Genomic DNA, 20,741 nt, shown 5'->3' with positions numbered 1-20,741 from the left:
CATACTCATAACATTTATATCCATCATATCCTAATATTCCAATCCAATGTGTAAAATGATATATACATGACTTTTAAATTTGTCATGTTTGAACTGTTTGACCTGAATAGTGGAACCACTAACCTAAAAATCAATGGCTAAAATGATTCCATTTCCGAGTTAATTTTTAAAACCTTAATTCTTTGTTTTCAACAACTAGGTCTAGGATGGTACATGGTTCTACTCTAACTGATGCCATTTGTAATTTGTTTTATTTTTCATATAGATTTTTGGCTCCATCAATCTGTGAACTTTGCGGAAAAGGTAAATTTCGACCCTAAAAGACTAAAAAGGGCCACTTTTGACCCCAAACTTTGACAAGAAGGCCATTTGTTAGTAAATGGGCAAAGATCGGATGATTTGGCAGTTCAAACATATGGGAGCGACAATGATTTCTTAAATGGTTTGACCGCTTTGGCAATTCAAACCAATTATATGATGGAATTGGGCAATTAACTGGTTAGGTTAAATGGTTCGACAACTTGGGTATAAAATGAAACTATACAATTGGCCAATTCTTAGGTAAAAGAGCTTAACTGTCTAAAAATATTAACTTGGTCAATAAACTGTTGACCCAAATGGTTGAACCACTAAACTGTTTAACTCGATAAATGGGTTTCAGGTCATTTTTTATTTTATCTATATTTTTTTTCATTAAAAAAAATTGCAAGGGTTGATCCTTTTGAATCAAACAATCGAACCATTGACCTAAAAACTGATGACCAAAGTGATCTCCTTTTAGGTTGGTTTTTAAATTAGCTTGCTTAATTGGCTTAATTTACTTATTGGGGTTGATGAGCTTTGCTTATTAAATTTAATTAATTAACTTTGTTTCTTTAATTAACTTAATTAATTTATTTAATTGCTTAATTTACTTAATTTTTTCACATAGTGTATTTTTTAATTTATTTAATTAATTAAATTAAATACTTTAAGTTCATTTAACATATCCTAAATTAATTTTATTAAAACGGCCTTTTTTTTCAAACTTTAATAGTGCCACATAACATTGTCTAACGGATCTATCAACGTTATTTCAAATGCCGTTTTTTTTGCCTTAAATGACATTTTTTTTATATCAAAGTCGGGATCTAAAATGGCCATTTTTATCAAAGCCAGAAAACCTTTTTCATAAGTTTCATTTTTTTAACAATTAATTTCATATTGAATTATCTACATTGATGATTTTGTGATTATCTTGTATTCTTTTTAGAAAAGAGAATGATATTATTATGATGCATCTGGGAGCTATATTTTCTCTTTCGTATGTTCATCTTGACACAACCACTTGTAGCGTTTTATATGGAGATGAATAATAATGTTAATTTAAACAATAAATTATTATTATTAATTCAATAATTAAATTAACAGTAATTATGTGTTAAGTTATGTTAATAATAATTATTATTAGTAATTATGTGTTAACTGTAATTGTACTTTACCAAGAGAGATCAATTCTGTTTCCAATACACGGTTGAGATATGCCGATATGATGCGGGGCGTTTGTGGGGGCGCCCTCTGTGGGGCGCAGATGTGGATTCTTGCCAAGAATTAGCCCCGTTAGTGTCATAAAGTGCAATTATAGCTGAAACGTTGGTCTAAATTGTACTTTTACCAAGAATTAGCCCTAAAGCAAAGCAGATATACGAATTTGGGACCACTAGAAGCAGCTACGCTCCGTTGCCCGTTCATACTGGCAACTTGACTAAAACTTGATGTATGATAAAAAAATGGACGGTGCAAGATTCGGGAGCAGTTTAATAACGTGTTTCAGAAGGACAAAATGAAATTCCTGTAATGCAGCGAGGTCACATTCCCGCCAAAATATTTGGCGCCAGATCCGTCTCTATACTTCACTTCTATTTCACAAGCGAAACCTTTTTCTTACTCTATGATTGTTGCACAGCTCGTCGGAGGCGCGGCCAACTTAGGTAAAATTTCTTCTGCTTTATTCATTATGTTCTTCTCCAAGTTCTACTACTACGAGCAGCAATTAATGGTGTTTTTTTTATCTTTATCGATTCCGAAGTTCTGTCTCATTTTAAGTTTTGCTGAGTTCCGAGCTCTATTGTGGACGCCTTTTTTTGTGATTATTCTCTGTTATTTTACAATCTCGAATATTCACATTCTGAGTTTTTGAGTTTTCAATTGCATTTTCTATATGCAAATCAGTTCCATTTGGTCACATTTACTGCAGATCGAAAGATCTATGTTTTGTGCGGCATATAGATGCACCATCATCTTGAGGAGTTGTTGGAGTTAGGTGTTTCCTTTTGCATATTTTTCCTCTCTTAGGCTCTTAGGGCTTTTAATTTCTAAATTGAAGCTGTTAAAGCTTATATTAAGAGCCGTTTGCATAATTGCCTCTGAAAAAGGAGTTATTTGAGACTTAGGGTTTCTGCAGGCAAAGCATGGATCTTTTGTCTTGCATTTTGTTACATGAAATGTTTTACTGTAGCTTCAGTATTACGAAAACATGTAAAAGCTCCCTTTCTGTCTGTCTGCCTTCGCGTCTACGTATTTGTACTTGTATATATGTGCGTCTCATCTGATACAGAAAATTTCCCTATTTTTGTTTATGTGAGACTGGCTCGCAGTTTCTATTATTTAGAGGGATAGCTTTAATTTACTGTTGAACTAATATAATGGAGAAACTCCGAACTAAGAAGTGGATTCTTTTGTTTGTTTTACTGATTCGGCAGCTTCAGATTTCATTTTTTTTTGTTTTGCTTACTGATTTGTTTGGCTCAAGAGAGTGGAACTTTTTACAACCTGTTTGCTTTTTTTCTTTTATTATTTTTTCGTCATGTTATTGCTTTGATTTGTTCTTCTCATTAAATGAGGCACTGTTGTTAATGCTTTTGATACATGTTTCCATTACTTTGAACTCTACACGAGATGTACTATGTAATTGGGGGTTCACTATTTTGCAACAGAACGGATGATCTTTGAATTACTGGTGTTTGTTATGCTATTCCTTTTTTTTTTTTTAAATTTTTACTTCTACTTTTGCCTTTTTACTCATGCTTTTTTTGCCTTGTTTATCAATAAATTTTGCAAGTCAGAGGAAAATTTTATCTTCTGAATTGGATTACATTCAGTTCTGTCCTTGTCTCAGCTACATTATACCCATTTTTCTTCTTAGTCTGTTCTAAAAAATTTAAACACAAAATATCTTTATTGTATCTACACCATATACTAAAGACAGTTCCGTTTTATTTTATTGGCCAAACCATTGAAGCTGGTCTCTGCATTGGTGATTGCCTTCTCCAGAATTAAAATTGCTTTTTTTAAATGCAGGATATTAGTATTACTCCTTTCTCCATATAATTGGCAGAGGAATATAGTTGTATCTGTAACTAATGGAGCTGAGGAAATGCACCCGTGTACACTGTGTTCAGGCAATTAAAAGGGGTTTGGTGGAGAAAAGCCTGAATGTAGATTCTAATGGAAGACCGGCATCTAGGTTCAAGGACATTAAAGCTATATATGAATCTGAAGATGCCAAAAGTAGAGGTATGCACTCAACAGTTCAGGAACATGAAGTTGGACAACTTGCTTGTGCAGTGGCAAAAATTGAAGAGCCGTTTCTTCACCGGGTTGAAAGAAGACTCCAAAATGTTTCTGGAATTTGTGAACCAAATGTAGATTGTACTGTTAACAGCAAAAACAATGACTGTGATGACTTTAGCTTTGGTGAAATGACATTGAGACAGCTACAGCAGAAATGCAAAATGAAGAAGCGGAAGCTTTCAAAATATAAGGGATTGATAGAACATGATAGCGGTTCTTGCTTGCATGTAAAACAAGAATGTGATGATGTGCAACATGAGGAGGATTTTGATCTTGAGGCACCTCTTAGCAGATGGAAACAGAAGCTTTCCAAAAAGTCAAAGGGTAAACAGAACTGCATCAGCAAACATGTGCCTTCATCTTCCAAGTCTTCAATTACAGTAGAAGGAACTTGGCAGACCGCAAGTGCATCTCAAGCTTCAATACAAAGTACTGGGGATTCAGACGGAATAGTCACTGTTAAAATTGAATATCCTGAACCTGATGTGTCAGAATGCTATAATGCAGTCCCTGTATCTGGTATTTGTATCTCAGATCGCCCTGTAGCAATGGATTTTAGTGGAGATTTAGCTGATGAAATGATAGAGAGAATAAATGGACATCAATTGGACAATGAGGAGTCAACTTTTCTATCTAAAGAATCTTCATGTTGTGTTGCTAAGGAAGATTCAATTGATAATTTGGTGCATGAGGAGCCTATTTCTCTTCCTGCAGATAACTCAGTTGAGGAAACTATGAAGTTGAGTGTTTCAGAAATGAATAGTGATATGCTACTTATTTCCCATTTTTCTGAACTTATGAAAGAAGACACCAGCAGTCAACCTCACAACCATGCAACACTGGATTCTAATGTAAAGTTAGATGAAGTTACAGAAAGAGTTAATGGAAGTGACTTGGAGACTGAGAAGCCACTTCTTACTAAGGAAATTTCAAGTTGTGCTGTTAATGAAGCTTCTATCGAGTATTTGGACCATGGGGTCCCTACATCACTTCCTGGAAGTTCCACAGTTGGGGAAACCATAAAGCTAAGGCTTTCAGAAATGACTAGTCATGAGTCTCTTCTTTGTCCATTACTTGAACTTAAGAAAGAAGACAACACTTGTCAACTCCCTAGTGACAGATCTATGGAAGCAAACTCTTTCTCCAAGGATCCTGAATCAGGAAGGAATGGAATCTGTGAAAGCCATTCTTTTATGGAGGAGAATATATCATATGAAATGGATAGCAATGTTGTGATCCAGATGGATGATAAGGTGACTGATGATAGCCTTATATGCACAGAACCTTATTATGGTGATCATGGATGTGTGCTGAAACAAAAAAATGAGGCTGACAGACAGGAGGGTATTGCTTCAGATACAGAACACAGTGCTATTAGTATCTCTGAGAGTCTTTGCATGTCATCCCAGGACGCTTATCCTTGTGATTCCAGTTCCATGGCTTGCAATTCACCTACAACTGAAAAAAATTGCACATCTCTTATGGTCAAGAGTCCAACATCTCTTACTATCGACAGATCAGGAGACTGCTCTATAGGAACTCATCCTTCTGTTGCTACTAATGAGCATTCTAATGTGGAGGCACTTGAGAATCACTATGCTGTGAAGCTAGGGCGATCTCCAAAAAGGCTTTTTTCAAATAGACAGGTGAAGATTATACTTCTCTTTGTTTTCAATTTGACATTTAGCTATTTTTAGATGTGTTTTATGATAAATGCTTTTCAGGTCATTTCTCCTACTTCTCAGGAAAAGCTGCGCCATGCTGTGGATTCCAATGAGTTACTGGATGATGCTGGGCTGCCAAGTAAGTCATGAAAAGATTCATATCGTAATTTACATGATCCATCTATAAATCAGTGTTTTAAAAAGCACTGGAAGTGTATGCCTGGAGGTGCAACTCCAGCTGAGGTGCTAAGGAAATGCCTAGAGGTGTATACTTCCAGCCACATATGCTTTTATATGCCTCTATTGCACTTTATACAAGAGGCTTATGCCACATATGCTCTTATATTTAAGCCCATTTTTGTATTTAGAATGCTATAAGTGGGGGAACCATTTTATCATGTTCTCCAATATATGTTAGCATAATGCAGAGAATTAAAAACGAAAATCCTCCAAAATTGTCTATTGTAATATTATTAAAATGCCCTTGTGCAGATTTGCTGGCTCCCCCCACACCTCTATCCCAAAACCTGATCATAGCACACTAGATATATGAGCCCAGACACATAAGGCAGCAAAATATAAAATATCTACACAACACTTATGCCTCCTCGTGCTCAGGAGGCTTACACCTCTTGCATTCTGATTACCCGTTGATTGGTTACAAGTTTTTCTGGTATTATGCCTTTCCAGTATCAAAGTCGAACTCTTATTATAAATGACAAATGATTGGTTATCAATTGGTTTTCTTGACACTTTACTCAAGGGAAAATTTTTAACAGCTAAAAATCACATTGTATCAACATTATGGAGAAGATTCAGTAAAATGGGTATAAAAATTGTAGGCTGGACCTATTCTAATGATTTTCAAGTTCCTGCAATCATTTAGTGTGGATCATCTTTTTAAAGGTTGATTATGTATTTGGTTCTGTGGGTGGGTCAAAACACTCTTATGACTTTCTTGTGCACCTTTCATCACATTATTTCTGATCAATGTTACAATTATTTCAGAGTGTAGGGAGAAACTATGCTCTGGGAAATGGATTAAGAATAAGGCTTCATTAGTAGGATCAGGTCTTGAGGGAGCTGAAGTCGCAGCTGTTCCTGTCCGAATTGTTAAGAAACAGAAGAATGACATCAATGGATGTTCAGCATCAATTCCTAAAGGCATTCTTAAGGCTCCTCATGCTGATAGTGTCTGCACGTCAGTTCATGCTTGTGCACAGGATGCCATTCAATTCTCACAGCGCCAGATGCATGATATAGAGTCTCTTGCAATTCTGCTCACTAAAGAGTTGAATTCCATGACGAATATTGTGGAAGAACGATTGCAATGCGAAGTATTTTCATCTTCATATTCAAAATATACTGTGGATGAGGTATGTAAGCATGAATATCTGCAGGTGTGTCTTTGTCATCTGATATCAAACATTTAGCAAATTATTGATCTTGTATTCTTCATAAAGAGATCAAATACCAATGCAAACAAATTAGGTTTTATTACACCCATACTCGTTCCACTTGCAAAATTAGATATTTTATTGGAGAGAAGCTTTTAATAATGCATATTAGGTTTTCATTTTCTAAGTGAAGTTAGATAAATTGTTCTGGGTTGCTGATTTTGGATGATCTTCATGTGTTAGGGTTCATAGTTATCTGTTATTGACCAAATGGATTTTTCTACTTTATGACTAATAATTTTATTTGCAACAGATGAGGACGGCTTTTGAAAGTGCTGTTAAATCCGAAGAGACTGCTAGAAAATGGCTCTCCATGATGTCAAGAGATTGTAGTCGATTCTGCAAAATAATGGTTTCTTTCTTTTTCCTTTTTTTTGTCCTTTCAAACCTTTCTCCTTTCTTTTTTCTTGTCTGTGTGCACACTCAAGTACGAAATGGGTGTTTGGGTGTGCATCAATGCATGAAGAGCAATTTTTTACATTATATGTATCAAATCCTACTATAACGGACCATCAATTTTTTGACACTTGGAGGGATGGCATGGCCTTTCATATCTCACATGCAATACTCTGGCTCCACATCACCTCTCTTTCTTTCTGTCTGTTTTACTGTCCCCCACAAACGATGAAATACTAGGATATTTTAAGCAGAGAGAATTACAAGAGCCAGTCAGATGGTCCATCTGATGGGCTCTCAGACTAATGCTGGCACATTGCTCAGTTCTCCAATGACTTGTGAACATCTTAGGAGAATCCAAAGTCCTAATGGGGGTTAAATATAACCTGATTAAAAGGAGGGGATATTGAATATAGAACAAATGAAAACCAACTTATGTGGTAAAATCACCTTCTGATCTTTGTTGCACCTTCATTGGCTGCAGAGATTGGCTGAGAAGAAGGCTGTTGCATCTGGCCATGGACTCCACAAGGAGAGGAAGAAGATAATCTTTGCAGATGAAGCTGGTGGGAGATTATGCCATATCAAGGTTTTCAGAGATGGATCAACTTCTATCTCAAGCTCAGAATGTGAGAACGAGAAACTAATGAACTAATTGTTGCATCTGCATTTTGTACATTACATCACCCAACTAGAACAAGTTTTGAGATACATCCAGACTCCTGTGGCAAAGGCGCTGCAGAACTAGATGGGAACCCGAGGAAACCATGGTTTTAGGTCTTGGGGTGGTTGTTCAGGCATTCTTTTTCCCTTGTGCATCCTTGATCCTAAATGGAATTATGCTTTTAAGTTATAATCTGCATTGAGAGTTGATGAGGAATCCAATTATAAATAAAGCTTTGGTTGTAATGTTGTATTGTTTCTGACCTCAGTGCAAGTGTGAAGTGTGTAACATGGAGTGGAAAGAAGCTGAGAGCCCATGATGCGCATCAGGTATTTGTCCTATTATCGCTTTGGCACTGATATTGATAACTGAACCGAAATGAACTAAAAATCGAAATGTACTAAATCTACCACCAAGGCACCGACAACCGTCTCATCATATTAAATGGAAATTGCTTTTTGACACCATTTTTAGTTAGTAACATGTTTTTGGACCATTTCCAATTTCCCTGTAGTGTCTATGTTCTTGACTTCTTGACTTCTGTCAGTTGCTTCTCTTTCATTCCTAATAACATATGCCCGATATCTGTACGTACTTTAGCACAAAAGTAACAAGCAGAATGCCTCAATGAAGTAAAAGCTCAATCCAGTCCACAAGATGACACTTTCCCTTTGGGACTTGTCATCTGCATTAGTTGCCTTCTCAAAACATCAACAGCCACCAAGCCTTCTCCAGTAGCTACCGATTCAAAAGGGTTTCCTCTAGTGGCGATTAACTCAACTCTGAAGCTTCCTTTCAAAATTTACAGATGGAAGAGCACGTGCCTCTCTTGCTTTCATATTGCCGATTGTGGAATAAGAAAGAGGTTCTCAGCAGATTGGCCAGTTGGTCCACCTGCCTGTCTTCTCTCTTTTACACAACTACACGCTTACACCCATCCATTCCATTACCTGTTAATTGTGTACCATTTACTAAAAGGAAGAATGCACCAAATCAAAGTAGCGGTGTTACTAGCGTGATGATCGCATCTGGATAGTATGAATATGGTCATATTCTACGAGTGTGATAATAGGATGTCGCTTTGGTAGGAATCTAATCTCATTCAGTTAAGTAGAATAGGGGAAAAGCAAATGCAGATAAATAATTCTAACCTCAAGACCGAGTTAAATGCAGACTGATTACCTATTAATAACGAGGCCCAAGAAGCCAAGACTATGTAAGAGACTAAGAACACTAGCGGGCGGAGACTCTCTCTCAATCTAATATATATATATATATATATATTAAATCAAAGCCAATCTGAAATACTAGAAAGCCAACTAAATCGGGTTTTGTTTGAGCAGATTGTTTATTAAAATGTTTAAATATAAAACAATTATATACTTTTATGTATTTTTATTGTTTAACTTTTGCTTAACAAAGCACGGGCTCCCGTCACCATGCTTCTCATTACTCCATTGTCCCCACCCTGCATTCTCTTTGACTTTCTCTCCTCTCCCCTTTCCACTACTCTCATTAAGCCATGTCACCCAACTACATAAAAATATTTCTATAATCTTTCTCCTAAGATATCTCATTTAAACCGATAAGAAAATATCATGTTGCCCCACTCCTTAATGAATTCCTAAAATTCATCCCCCCCAATCTATATCCACTCTCCCTCATTTAAAATATTCATATTAATCAATAAGTAGTTAAATACGATTAATATTTAATCCCACCCATATTCAATGAGTATTAAATAATATTATTACCAAAAGTTAATAAATACGGTTAGTAAATTATCAAAAATTAATAAATATTGTTATTAATTAACTCATTACAATATTTTATAGAAATTGAAAACTCTTTAACTAATTTCTATAAAATTGAGAATTATATTTAACAATTATCAAAAAGTATAAAATTTTAGTTATTGTTGCTATTATAATTAATAACCAAATACAAATGGGGAACAAAATATTATAATGTTAGAAAATGAAACTATTAATTAATTTGTATTGAAAAATAAAAGATAAATTACTGTAGTTTTGTTAGTAAACTACCAAATAAAAAAATATATTTAATAACAATTAAAAAGATTTTTAAATAAATCAACATAGTTCCACAAATGTAATAAATTTTTCAAAAATGTTCACAAAACTATATTTTCATAAAATAACATTTTTGAAATTAAAAGATATAAAGTATTTGAAAGTTTATTTAAAATGCACTAAATAATTATTGAAAATTATTAGAATATTTTGGAAATTTTAGGAAAATTTATTACATTTGATAGATTTTGGAAAATCATTGAAAAATTATGTAATTTTCATTGCAAATTATTGAAAATTATTAAAGATAAATGACTATGGGAAATGAAAAACTATAATTTGAACAAATAATTACACAAATTATGTAGATAAATTAGTATAATATTGGAAAAAGGAAATTATTGGTTAGTTTATATTAGAAATTATAAGATAAATTAGTATAATTCTGTAATTAAACCATTTAAAAAGAAAATAAATTATTTAATAAAAATTTAAATAAAGTTTCAAAATTACACAAGTATAATAAATTTTCCAAAATTTTCATAAAATTACATTTTTGAATATTAAAGACAATTTAGTGCACTTTTATAAATTTACCATGTGGTTGATACTCAATATATCCTTTTGACCATTTCTATCATCAAATTGAATATTGGGTTAACGGGGACAGTGTTTTCAAAACTGGATCAAACTAGATGATTAGACCAAAAAATTGGAAACACTGTTTCTCCTTGAAACCTCTTTTTGTCCAAAAACCATTTATTTGGTAAGTGAACTACTGGCCTGGGTGGTCGAATCGTCACCTCGGACAATAGTTTTTGGCCTTTTTTTGTTTTTCTATTTTTTTTTTTTTGTCGAAGCAGGTCATCCGTTTGACAAATAGACTGTTCGACCCCAGAATGGTTCCCTATATGGTCCAATTTTAAACACCTTGGATGGGGAGTGGGTGCCTTGCCTTGAGATTGGCTTGGTGTGCGGCCTGGCCCGGTCCATGGACCAGCCCGACCCATGGCATGGCACGGGTCCGTGTGGGCTCGTGCCGTGGGTCGTGCCGAATTGACCCCTCCAAATTATCCTAGAGGCACGGCCCGAGACGCCTCGTGGGCCAACACAGCATGACTCGCACTTTGTGTGGACCACATGCGGGTCGTGTCATGCCGACCCAGCATAACCCAATTTACACCTTTACTTGAACCTGCCCAATACTGGGAACGGGGTAAGGAAATTCGAGGATTCTCCATCCTTGATGAGGAGTGGGGTGCCTTGCCCCTGAACTCGCTCGACATTGAGGAGTGGTTACCTTGCCCTGAACCCGTGTGACACTGGGGATAGGGTGGGGATGGGGTGCCCTGCCTTGAATCCACCCGGTTGTCATTGCTATATAATTGTTAAATATTAGTGGAATTAATAAAAATGTTAACTTTTATATTTATTTTAAAAGTAATCAAAATTTCATTTAAAAAAATAAAAAAATAAAAAATATTAAAATTACTACAAATTATTAATAAAACTACATTTATTAAAAAATATTTATTCATATTCAATTAACAATTATTATTTTTATAAAATAAAATTATTAAATCTTTAAAATTTTTCCGTACATCGCACGGGTCTGCTAATTACCTATTAATAACGAGGCCCAACAAGCCAAGACTATGTAAGAGACTAAAAGCACTAGTGGGCCGAGACTCTCTCTCTCTCAATCTAAAAAGAAAACTAATTCAATAATGCTTTTGTTTTCCGCTTGTAACAACGGTTAATTAGAAAATTGGCTTTTATCATCTAACCACAGGATCATTAAATGAATTAGATGGATAAAGAGTAGACAGAAGCGAAAAGGAAGAACGGAAAAATGTTAAACAATATCTGGATGTGGGGAAGACCGGATGAGGAACTAGTTCCATATTTGAAAAAAAAAGTCTTTGTTAATGCAGGGAGAATCGTAGTGACCAGAGTTAAAAGATTTTGGACTTTAGAGGCATGTGTATATCAGTGAATTTTGGACTTTTGGGCTTGCCATATGTGCCTTTCACTTGTGCTTTCGTATGCCACACACCATTCGTCTCCTACACTCCTACTTTTGGTAAAACCGGAGAACTGAGATATGTTAGATGGATCATCAATTCGTCATCCCCGTCTTGGTTTTTTTGGGCCTGCCATTTGGGCTTTGTGTGCCTAACACGAAACCCAGCAACCAAGTCAGGCCAGCAGTCTAATGACCCAGAAACTCTCCCACCCACTTGCACCTACCTTCCAGTTCGATCTCTACAGTGCGAAGCTGTATAACAAGATTGTCCTTATCTATGTGGGGGCCGGCTGTCTGATTGTTCGATCTCTGTTTGAATGGGCCATCATGTGAAGAGTAATGATGGCCATTCGACCATCCGATTGCACGGTGGACCCTCCTTCTTTGCTACGTGGTGCAACTCTTTAACCGACGTGTAAAAAAGCTGCCGTTGTTAACGGTCGGAATGATTTCGGTTTGAGGGGAGAATGCCAGCACAACGCGCATTAAAATGCGGAACCCAAATACCACACGAAACCCACCCCTGATAACAACGGCTCCGGCTATTGGATCAGAATCCTTGATTAAAGAGATTCCAATCCCACAATTTTAGGGCGCTTACCGATGGACCCCGTTAAAGAGACACGATCATCACCTCCCGAGGCCTGTCAGTCAGTGTCAATCCAAGCCACTTATTCATTAAAAAACGAAGAAAAGACTGAGAGAATAGTAATAGGCGATTTCGTTAATCAAGATTAGACCATTAATTTGCAATAAAAGCGAACACAGCAAACGTGTTGTATACTCCAACATCGAACTGCAGTGCTCCCTGCGAACATGCTTCCGTAGATTGCGGACCACTGGTACTGGTGTAGCCTTCGTCTTCGCTGTTATCTCCTCTGAACTGAAACCGTCTGATGAGGATGATATGATCCTTCCTTGATTCATTGATTCTAATCTGCCTGGCGTCTGAGTCTGTGAGTCTGTGACTCGGTCCCGGTTGTTATATGCCACCTTTTTTAGTTCTCTTGTATTGCAACCAACATGCAAGCCTCGGCAGCTTTCTGAGTCAACCAACTCGGACTAACCAGATGCAAAAGGAGAGAGATCTGAGCTTTGAGGTAGAAGAAGAGATTGAACGTGAGAAATTCATTAATTCTTCAGACCAAACGTGAAAGATAAGAAAGATGCAAGAACAAGAACCCTTAAATATATATATATATATATATATATATATATATATATATTCCATATTCGATCGGTTAATGAAGCTAGTTTATCGGGGATTTACAGAACAAGGACTCCCAAATCTCAGAGAAAGCTTCTACGATGACACCATGGTGTTGTCGCGAGTTCAGAGATAGGAAACACTGCAGGAGCTGCTCCAAGTCTTTCGCTTCGAACATCTGTTTCTCCAATATCATCTCCAACATTGATCTCTTGAAATCTTCGTACGGGTCCTTCGACTTCTTCACCACCGCGTAGCTCTCCCTCACCTTTCCCTCCATTACACACGGTATCATTCTCCTAAACACCGACAACCTCGCCGGCGATTCTGTATCCGGAGATGGACACCCTGTCCTCGTCGCCCTCCCCGGTGCTGTTCCTCCGTTACACCTCAAAGCGTTATGCTTCGCCCTCCTCATATTGTTCTTCTTTTTGTGACGCCTTTGGCCGTTCATAACGCTGGGCGGTTCACGTCTTGCGTCCAAATTGGGGTAAAAGTCCGAAGAAGAATCAGTCGATAGACTTCTAGACGTAGATACTAGGGTTCCGTTTTCTTCGTCGTCGTTCTCTTCTCGTCCGCTGCTGAACCAGCCGCTATCCGACGATGTACTGATACGAGACCTCAGTCTCAGTTTCGACTTCTTACTCATTTGTTTCTTCTTGGGCTTCTTCTTTTCCATCTTTGTAAGTGGTTGTACTGGTTTCGGCGATGTATCGTCATCGGAGTCGCCGGATAGTGACGAGCTGTAGATTTTCCGCCGAGGCGCCTCTTCATGGACTCTGGCGACAACGTGCCACTTCCCATCTTTCTTCCATTTGTAATCTGGCGACCTGATGTTGTCATCAGAGGAATCTACGTAATATCTGCAGCTAGTGGCGGTTCTTGATCGGCAGCCGCAGCCGACGGACACCAACGCGCCCGACACGTGGCGTCTCAGCGAAGAATGATGATACTTTGAGGACGATTGCGTTGGTGGAAATGGGTTCAGGAAGGCTGTACTCGCCGGAACATCGATGCCTATGGTCTTGGGTATGACCGTAGAGAGTCGAAAAACCACAGGCTGTGGATTCTCCGGCAGGTCGGAGGGGTCCTTGGAACGGCAAGACTGAAATGATAGGAAAACTCGGGAAATTCGAAGCTTGAGTCGCTTCGCCATCTGTGTTTTTTCTCTCTCACTCGCTTCTTTCCACTTTCAAGAGTGGGCGTTTGAAGAGTTAAAACCATATATATATATATATATATATGGAGAGAGAGAGAATAGGGCTTAACAAAATATTATATTTTTAATCAAAATTATGAACTAATGGAGAGAGAGAGAAAGAGAGAGAGAGAGAGAGAGAGGTTCGGGGGGGAACGAATCCTGCAGAGCGGCAGAAGAAGCGGCTGTGGGCTGTGGAACGGAAGAGATAAAGGAGGGGATTGGGCCGGGCTAGTCTGGGCCAGCCTGCGACGCAGTCATTTCAATGCAAATTTCGCGTATCTCGAGAGCAATCAATATCTCGGGCTAAGTCTCGTCTTGCGTGTACGTGCGTGGGTACGTCAAAGCAGCAAAAGTACCCGATAAAACCCGGGGTTTGGTGGGTTCACAGCTGCTCCTCCTCGATGGGTTGGGCTGGGCCTGGGTCCTTCGGGCGTCCTTGTGTTGAGCCCAGAAATAAATAAAAAGCAACAATAGGAACAACCAGTACACCCCATGAGAATGACCCACCACTCGCTTGTACATCTTCTGTTTCCTTCATGTATGTCTATGTACGTTTGTGTAATGCATCGCTGTTGGGGTTTCTTCCTCTTAACACGTGGCCCGGTTTATCATCGAAGATTGCGAGCCACTGCGATGACGTGTACCGTGACTTAAGTGGGAAACCTGCAACTGGGTATGCCGGTAAGCACCCGACCTTCAAATCCGGTTTATGTGTTGTGTGGTGGGTCTAGCCGTCTAGGGATCTAAGCTAACACTACTTTGCCAACTCCTTTTAACTGAAAATAATAATTATATGAACAGAAAGACAGACAGACACACGTCACTCTTTTGTTTCTCTCCCTCACAGATCTTTGACGTAAGATGCGGAAAGGGTACACAAGCAGTAGGACTGTAGGAGATTTAGACAAGTTAAAAGGCAAGAGCGACATGAACCAATTAATATTTGGATTAAAAGCCGCCTTCACTTTCCGAAGATAAAAAAGAAAAAAAAAAAAACAGCAGAAGGGTCTGGACTTCTAAAATACGCTTTGAGTGTTGAGGGATTATCGAGGTGTATCCAGCCGTACGCTGATAGATTCTTTGGATAATAAATGCAACTAGTACTATCCCCCTCTCAGGCTCAGCCAGTAAAAATATATGTTTTCTTTTTTAATCGAAAATAATTTCTCCTTTTCACGAGGCCCCCCGGTCACGACGGACGCGACAAATCATTCTCTGACTTGGCTACGTAGACATGTCCACGTCACATTACACGTGGAGAAGAGACAGTCAGTAACTGACAAATTCGTAAAATTCTTGGCGTGTCCTCAGCCTCAAAAGGTCTCAACAAAATTTTGGCTAGATTTTCCATCCTTTGCCTGCTCTTCTAGTTCTAAGAAGTCTCCTTCGGCTGCTGGAGGTCCTCCTCTAGTCCTCTGTCCTCCCCCCAGGCCCCAGGTCTTTTCTCGTTTACCGTATAAATCAGGTTGCATTTTTAGACATGGTTTTTTCTGTATCTACGCAAATGCCACCGGAGTCTTGTATCTGAAGTCACACACACGCACGGCTGTGCGCATAGATTCCATTTTCATGTACTGAAGCGTAGCTTCACGTGGAAGACATGTACAGGGTTGATAGTTGATACTTAACATGTGGCAATTGATTTGACCGGGCCCACTCCCGGGAGAGAAAGCGAAAGATCAACGGCTTGTTGTATGAAGCCCACAAAAGTCAGCAGTCAGCACCCAATCCATATCCATCAATCCTGGGCTGCAAACGGATCGAATCGGATTCGGTAAAAACATATCCGATCCGATAAGAGAATTCGACCGGTCCAAAACAGATAAGAATCCGTCGGTTTTTCAAGAGAATTTGAATATTCAATCCAAATCCGATTCGATTAGAATTATAATAAAAACCTATGATATAATATAAATAATATTATTTAGAATATACATATAACGATTGGGTTGTGGCAGATCCAAATTCGATCTATTAACCAAAATGATTGACTTTGGAAATATCCAAATCCGGCTTTTATCGGTTGGATTGAATCTGAATCCGATCCAATTTATTTGCAGCCCGACTCCCTAGACAAGTCATCGAGGAAGAACCGTCCAACCATGGAAACATCATGCCCGATCTCCTCTTTGTTTGGCAGTGGTGGGTCTAGGATACCTAAGCTATCATTCCTCAAGATGGTGAGAGTGGTCCCACTCCCACATACTTGGGACCACTGGTCTACTGGTCTCTCCCCTCTTTGTTTGAGGCGAGTTGGTCCCGACTATAGAGAGGATGATGGCAAGAAAAAGAAGCAGCAAAGCAACCCGTCTTTGTTTGAGATCCCGGAGGATGAAAGGGGTGATGGCATGGAGACAGCGAAGGGCGAAGGATGCCAACATGTGCAAGCACAAGGAGCGTGGCTTCCTTTTTGCCAAAAATAATAATAAGAGACAGTAGAAAAATCGATTCCAACGATCAAACCCCTCACATGTGGGGAAATGGGATCCAAGGGAACAAAATCATTCTCCTTTTTTCATGCTCCGTGTGGAAATAAAGCCAGCGTGGTGTATAGGTCAGCTGACAGAGGATCCATGTGGAGTTGTTGATGGTCCAACCCATTTAACTGGTCCAAGAGGCCGGTTGCAGCTGAACTGAAAGTATGGGTCTTTAGTGTGAGATACAATAACTGAAAGTATGGTTTGGATTAAATCCGAATATGATCCAAAATCTGATATGATAATTAGATGTAGATGTAGATCTAAAGATTTCATAATCGGATACAGATACCGATACATCTAAATCCAATCTAATTACAGCCCTAAAAAGAAGGAAGGGGCATGCCCATAATAAAAAGAAGGCATGGGCAAGATCAGCCCTACTCTAATGTAGATTTAGAGTGTCTGTGGGCCTAAGCTCAATTCTAATCGAAGTCACTCTTGAGAATCCAATTGACGGAGTTTGATTTGATGCGCCAGAATTAGGCTCTTGGGAATCCAAACTGATTAAGAGTAGGAACACCAGTGTCAAAGTGGGCCTTATCCAATGATGGATTTTTCCCCAACGAGAAAGGAGGCCCACAATCGGTGGGCTATGATATGGGCCGAACGACGGATTAATTTGAGCGTTCGGAGAAATGCAGTGGCGACGGGAAATTTCTCTTTTGTTCACACCCTCCGCCACCATCGTATTCAATTGACCTGAAAAGGGAAAATCTATGATAACCGAAAGACATAGTACCCGACAAGTTTGACAAAATCAATGTACTCTGTCGATTTTGATTAATACCATCTGATTGATCACCTCTTCTCTAATATCAACTGATTGGCCTTAAACTTTTCAAATATCATATCTTTTCGGTATTGTAAAATTGTAATGTGTTATATTTCATTTTTACGCACAGTAATTTGCAATGAGTTTACTATTCGGGTGCATAGATTGCTATTTTATTTTGGATGAATATAAATTTATAAAAATAGGGTCATGCATAGATATTTTATATAATTTAGCTGGAGTATAAATTTATACGAGTTCAGAATTTATAATGGGTTCTTGTGTATTTTGCATAAAAATGTAAATTACAATTGGTTCATATTGATTGGAAACTACTTCACAGCAGCAACGGCCGAGCCAAGTATATTAGTGGGGTCCTTAGTCCTCCAAACTTTTTGGAGGCAGGGTCAAGAAGGCATTATTTATATGGTTATTAAATGGAGGCTGGGTCAATAAAGCAATAAAGTGGGTCCTTGGCCCCCACAAAACTTGAACTAAAATGTAAAGGATCATTTTCTAGTCTCTAACGCTCTTTCAACTCTCAAAATTAAAAAGAAGGTAATAAACCCAAACCTTCTCTGGCCATTTCCCCCAAACCCTACTTCTGCTCCCCATCGCATTATCTTGTTTTACTTGCCCCTCCTCCCCAAAACAAAATTCTTGTCTCTACCACTGTTCACAGAGGCTGTTAAGTGTGAGACATTTAGATAAGGTTATGTGGCAAATAGGGATCAGATTTGGTCCAATCCAATATGAATCCATTACGGATGGATTAAGTCTAATCCAATTCAATGAATTCTCTAGATCATTTTGGATTAATCCAATTCAATGTCTGGACTGTCCAATATATTCAAATAAGTTTTAATTTAGATTGGTTTCAACCCAAACCTGATCCATTAATACTTGTATTCTTATCTTCTACCAATAGACTGGATATTGGTTCAATCTGACCCATTTCAATATATATCAATCCATTACACATGAACCGGGTTCCAATCCAATCCAATAAATACTTTGGAGTTTGGAACATTAAGTCTAGACTGGTATAATTTAATATATCTTTTTGGTCTATCCAATCCGTCCAAATTGATTTTAATTTGGACAGGGTCGAACCCAAAAATGATCCATTAACACCCTTTGGAAGGCAAGGGACAGGCTTATTTTTGAGCAAACATCCATGGTTTCTACTTTCTAGCTCACAGCCAGTTATAGGAGTTCAAGACCACCCATGCAACTCAAAATGATGTAATCTCTATAGTTTTGACTGGCAAATCTTTCCCGATCAGTCGATGATTAGTCGAACAAGTTTCCTGCTGAAAAATAAAATAAGAGAATAAAGAAATAAATATGAAAGAAAATACATAAATAATTAGTTCATTGGTCCTTGAGTTCCACAATTGAGGATTGTTGTACAAGCGCCTTAGTTTTAATAACACCATAAATAATTTAAACAGGAATCTAAGCCTACGAGACCTTATCGAACGAATATATTGTAGACTTTAATTGATCTGACCAATTTTTTATTCTATTAATTGTGGTTCCAAGCTGGGTTGGCCCCTTTGGAAACCAGTTTCTATGCAATGCAGATTAATATGATAGTGTGGACCAGTTTAACAAACTCCCACTCTACTAACTTGGACCCCAAGACTTGAGCTAGGAAGAACCAGAGCCTGGGAGATTGTAATTGTAAAGTGTCGACGACGATGACGAGAGAGTGTGGAGAGAGAAGGGGAGACGTTCTTCCCGAAAAATCGGACCAGTCAGATAAGCCCAACCATATCCATAGGTTCTCTATTATCGCGCTTTCTGGGGTCCAGCTTCCAACCAGGCCTTAGTTGCGGTAATCCCCGGTTTTACGGGAACCAGGGAACAGAAGAGTGGAACTAGTTAACATGGATTAGGCCGACAGTGCCCTAGTGGGCCCTTGATCTTAGCAATGTTGCTATGTATTTTTAAGTGGCATTCTTTACAATTGGACTTGGGCCCAAAATACGGGTTCTATAGTTGTGACTTGTGAGATACTCGTTTGAAGCTTAGGGTACTAGGAGCCAGTAATAGAGTGCCTGTTCTCTCTATAGGATGAACTCTGCGTCTCTATGAGCAATCTGGACCTGCTACCCACAAAATGCTCTCACACCTCTATCCATCGAACACCACTGCTGTGTATTGGAAACATTTCCCATGAATGATAAGGGAGATATTTCCGATGTTCAGCTGTAATGTCCCATGGGTTCAAATCTGCTACCCACAAGTTCCTACATCCCTATTCATGGGACATAACAGCTGAACATTGAAAATATGAAATGTTGTTTAGTAGGGTGCCTAGGCCCTGGTGAATTAGGATTTGCTCCTCATACAGTGCATCTCATACCGACTTCACAGCATAGAGATCGAACCAGTCCCCCACAACGTCCCATAGCACATCCCCGCCGTGTATTGGGAACATCATCATTCTTGGTATTATCATCGGGAGATGTTCCCGATACACGGCGGAGATGTGCTGTGGGACATTGTGGGGAGGCTGATTTGAACTCGAACAGCATAACCTATCATGTATTGAGAACATCTTCCACTGAATAACAGCACACAATTATAGGATATGTTCCCAATGTGCAGCTGGATGTATTATGAGGAATGCTCTGTGAGGAGCAGATACGGTCTCCTGGTGTGTGGTTGATTTTTCTCTTACACATACACACACGTACGCACAAACATGAACTCTTGGAGTATCATGGGCTTGGGCTGGGCCCATACGAAATGCAAGGTCAGCAAGTTTAAAAAGATGCTTTTTCTTTTTTCTTTTTGTTCTAGTTGTTTACTGGTATATAAAACCAGCACCATAAGTCTCTAAGGTAACGATGGTTGTAGATCATTAGTTCACGTATTAGGTGTAAATTAATTAACAGCTTGCTTCTAGCCTTGTGTTTTTTTCTAGGTGCCCATTTCCGGTTTTAATTAATCTTGAAAGTTGAAACCCTATCTATTCCATGTTTATTGTTTAACGTTTCTAACAATTTTGAGGCATAGTTTCCAATGGGGAAGACTTGGTTGGATGGTCCAAGAAACTCTCATTAATTAAGCTTCAGTAGGGAAAGAGTAATAAAACGCAAAACCTTGTATTTTATATCATTTTGTATGTATTTGTATTGTATATATTTTTTTTCAATCCGAGTTTAAACATGTATTTATATTTCTAAACCTTGTTTTGCACTTTACATATTTGTATTTA

At 38.3% G+C, this 20,741-nt stretch overlaps 2 protein-coding genes across 6 annotated transcripts; one reads left to right on the top strand and one right to left on the bottom strand.

The window, feature by feature from the left end:
- Positions 1–1,872: 1,872 nt before the first annotated feature.
- Positions 1,873–8,391, top strand: LOC148850930 (uncharacterized). Of its 4 annotated transcripts, none has more exons than XM_088942899.1 (7): positions 1,873–1,970; positions 3,340–5,258; positions 5,358–5,415; positions 6,285–6,652; positions 6,987–7,085; positions 7,614–7,758; positions 8,062–8,391. In XM_088942899.1, exons 2-7 carry the CDS (start codon positions 3,402–3,404, stop codon positions 8,070–8,072), a joined length of 2,538 nt encoding a protein of 845 aa, XP_088799025.1. In that variant the 5' UTR covers positions 1,873–1,970; positions 3,340–3,401; the 3' UTR covers positions 8,073–8,391. The 4 variants fall into 4 exon arrangements, with proteins under 4 accessions (XP_088799025.1, XP_088799022.1, XP_088799024.1 ...); XM_088942896.1 differs by having other exon boundaries at positions 5,337–5,415; XM_088942898.1 differs by lacking the exon at positions 8,062–8,391 and having other exon boundaries at positions 7,614–8,052.
- A 4,159-nt stretch (positions 8,392–12,550) lies between these two features.
- LOC148850929 (transcription repressor OFP7-like) lies at positions 12,551–14,275 on the bottom strand. Of its 2 annotated transcripts, none has more exons than XM_088946515.1 (2): positions 13,123–14,275; positions 12,551–12,945 (listed from the first exon to the last, which is right to left on the bottom strand). In XM_088946515.1, the coding sequence occupies exons 1-2, from the start codon at positions 14,213–14,215 to the stop codon at positions 12,851–12,853; spliced, it is 1,188 nt and encodes a 395-aa protein (XP_088802641.1). In that variant the 5' UTR covers positions 14,216–14,275; the 3' UTR covers positions 12,551–12,850. The 2 variants fall into 2 exon arrangements, with proteins under 2 accessions (XP_088802641.1, XP_088802642.1); XM_088946516.1 differs by having other exon boundaries at positions 12,551–12,940.
- Between the last annotated feature and the right edge of the window lie 6,466 nt (positions 14,276–20,741).

The sequence above is a fragment of the Nelumbo lutea genome, chromosome 5, assembly GCF_056320005.1.
Source record: "Nelumbo lutea isolate HS-2025 chromosome 5, American lotus-T2T, whole genome shotgun sequence".
Taxonomy (NCBI): Eukaryota; Viridiplantae; Streptophyta; class Magnoliopsida; order Proteales; family Nelumbonaceae; genus Nelumbo; species Nelumbo lutea.
Note: the sequence above shows the minus strand (reverse complement) of the source record. Positions and strands in the feature narration are given on the sequence as shown.

Bases quoted from the DNA above. Each gene is read 5' to 3' on its own strand.
- LOC148850929 (XM_088946515.1), bottom strand. From the start codon at position 14,215: ATGGCGAAGCGACTCAAGCTTCGAATTTCCCGAGTTTTCCTATCATTT. The intron at 12,946-13,122 runs GTAAATCCCCGA...TCTACCTCAAAG, and splicing joins GATTTGGGAGTCCTTGTTCT to CTCAGATCTCTCTCCTTTTG.
- LOC148850930 (XM_088942895.1), top strand. From the start codon at position 3,402: ATGGAGCTGAGGAAATGCACCCGTGTACACTGTGTTCAGGCAATTAAA. The intron at 5,259-5,336 runs GTGAAGATTATA...AATGCTTTTCAG, and splicing joins GGCTTTTTTCAAATAGACAG to GTCATTTCTCCTACTTCTCA. The intron at 6,653-6,986 runs GTATGTAAGCAT...TATTTGCAACAG, and splicing joins CAAAATATACTGTGGATGAG to ATGAGGACGGCTTTTGAAAG.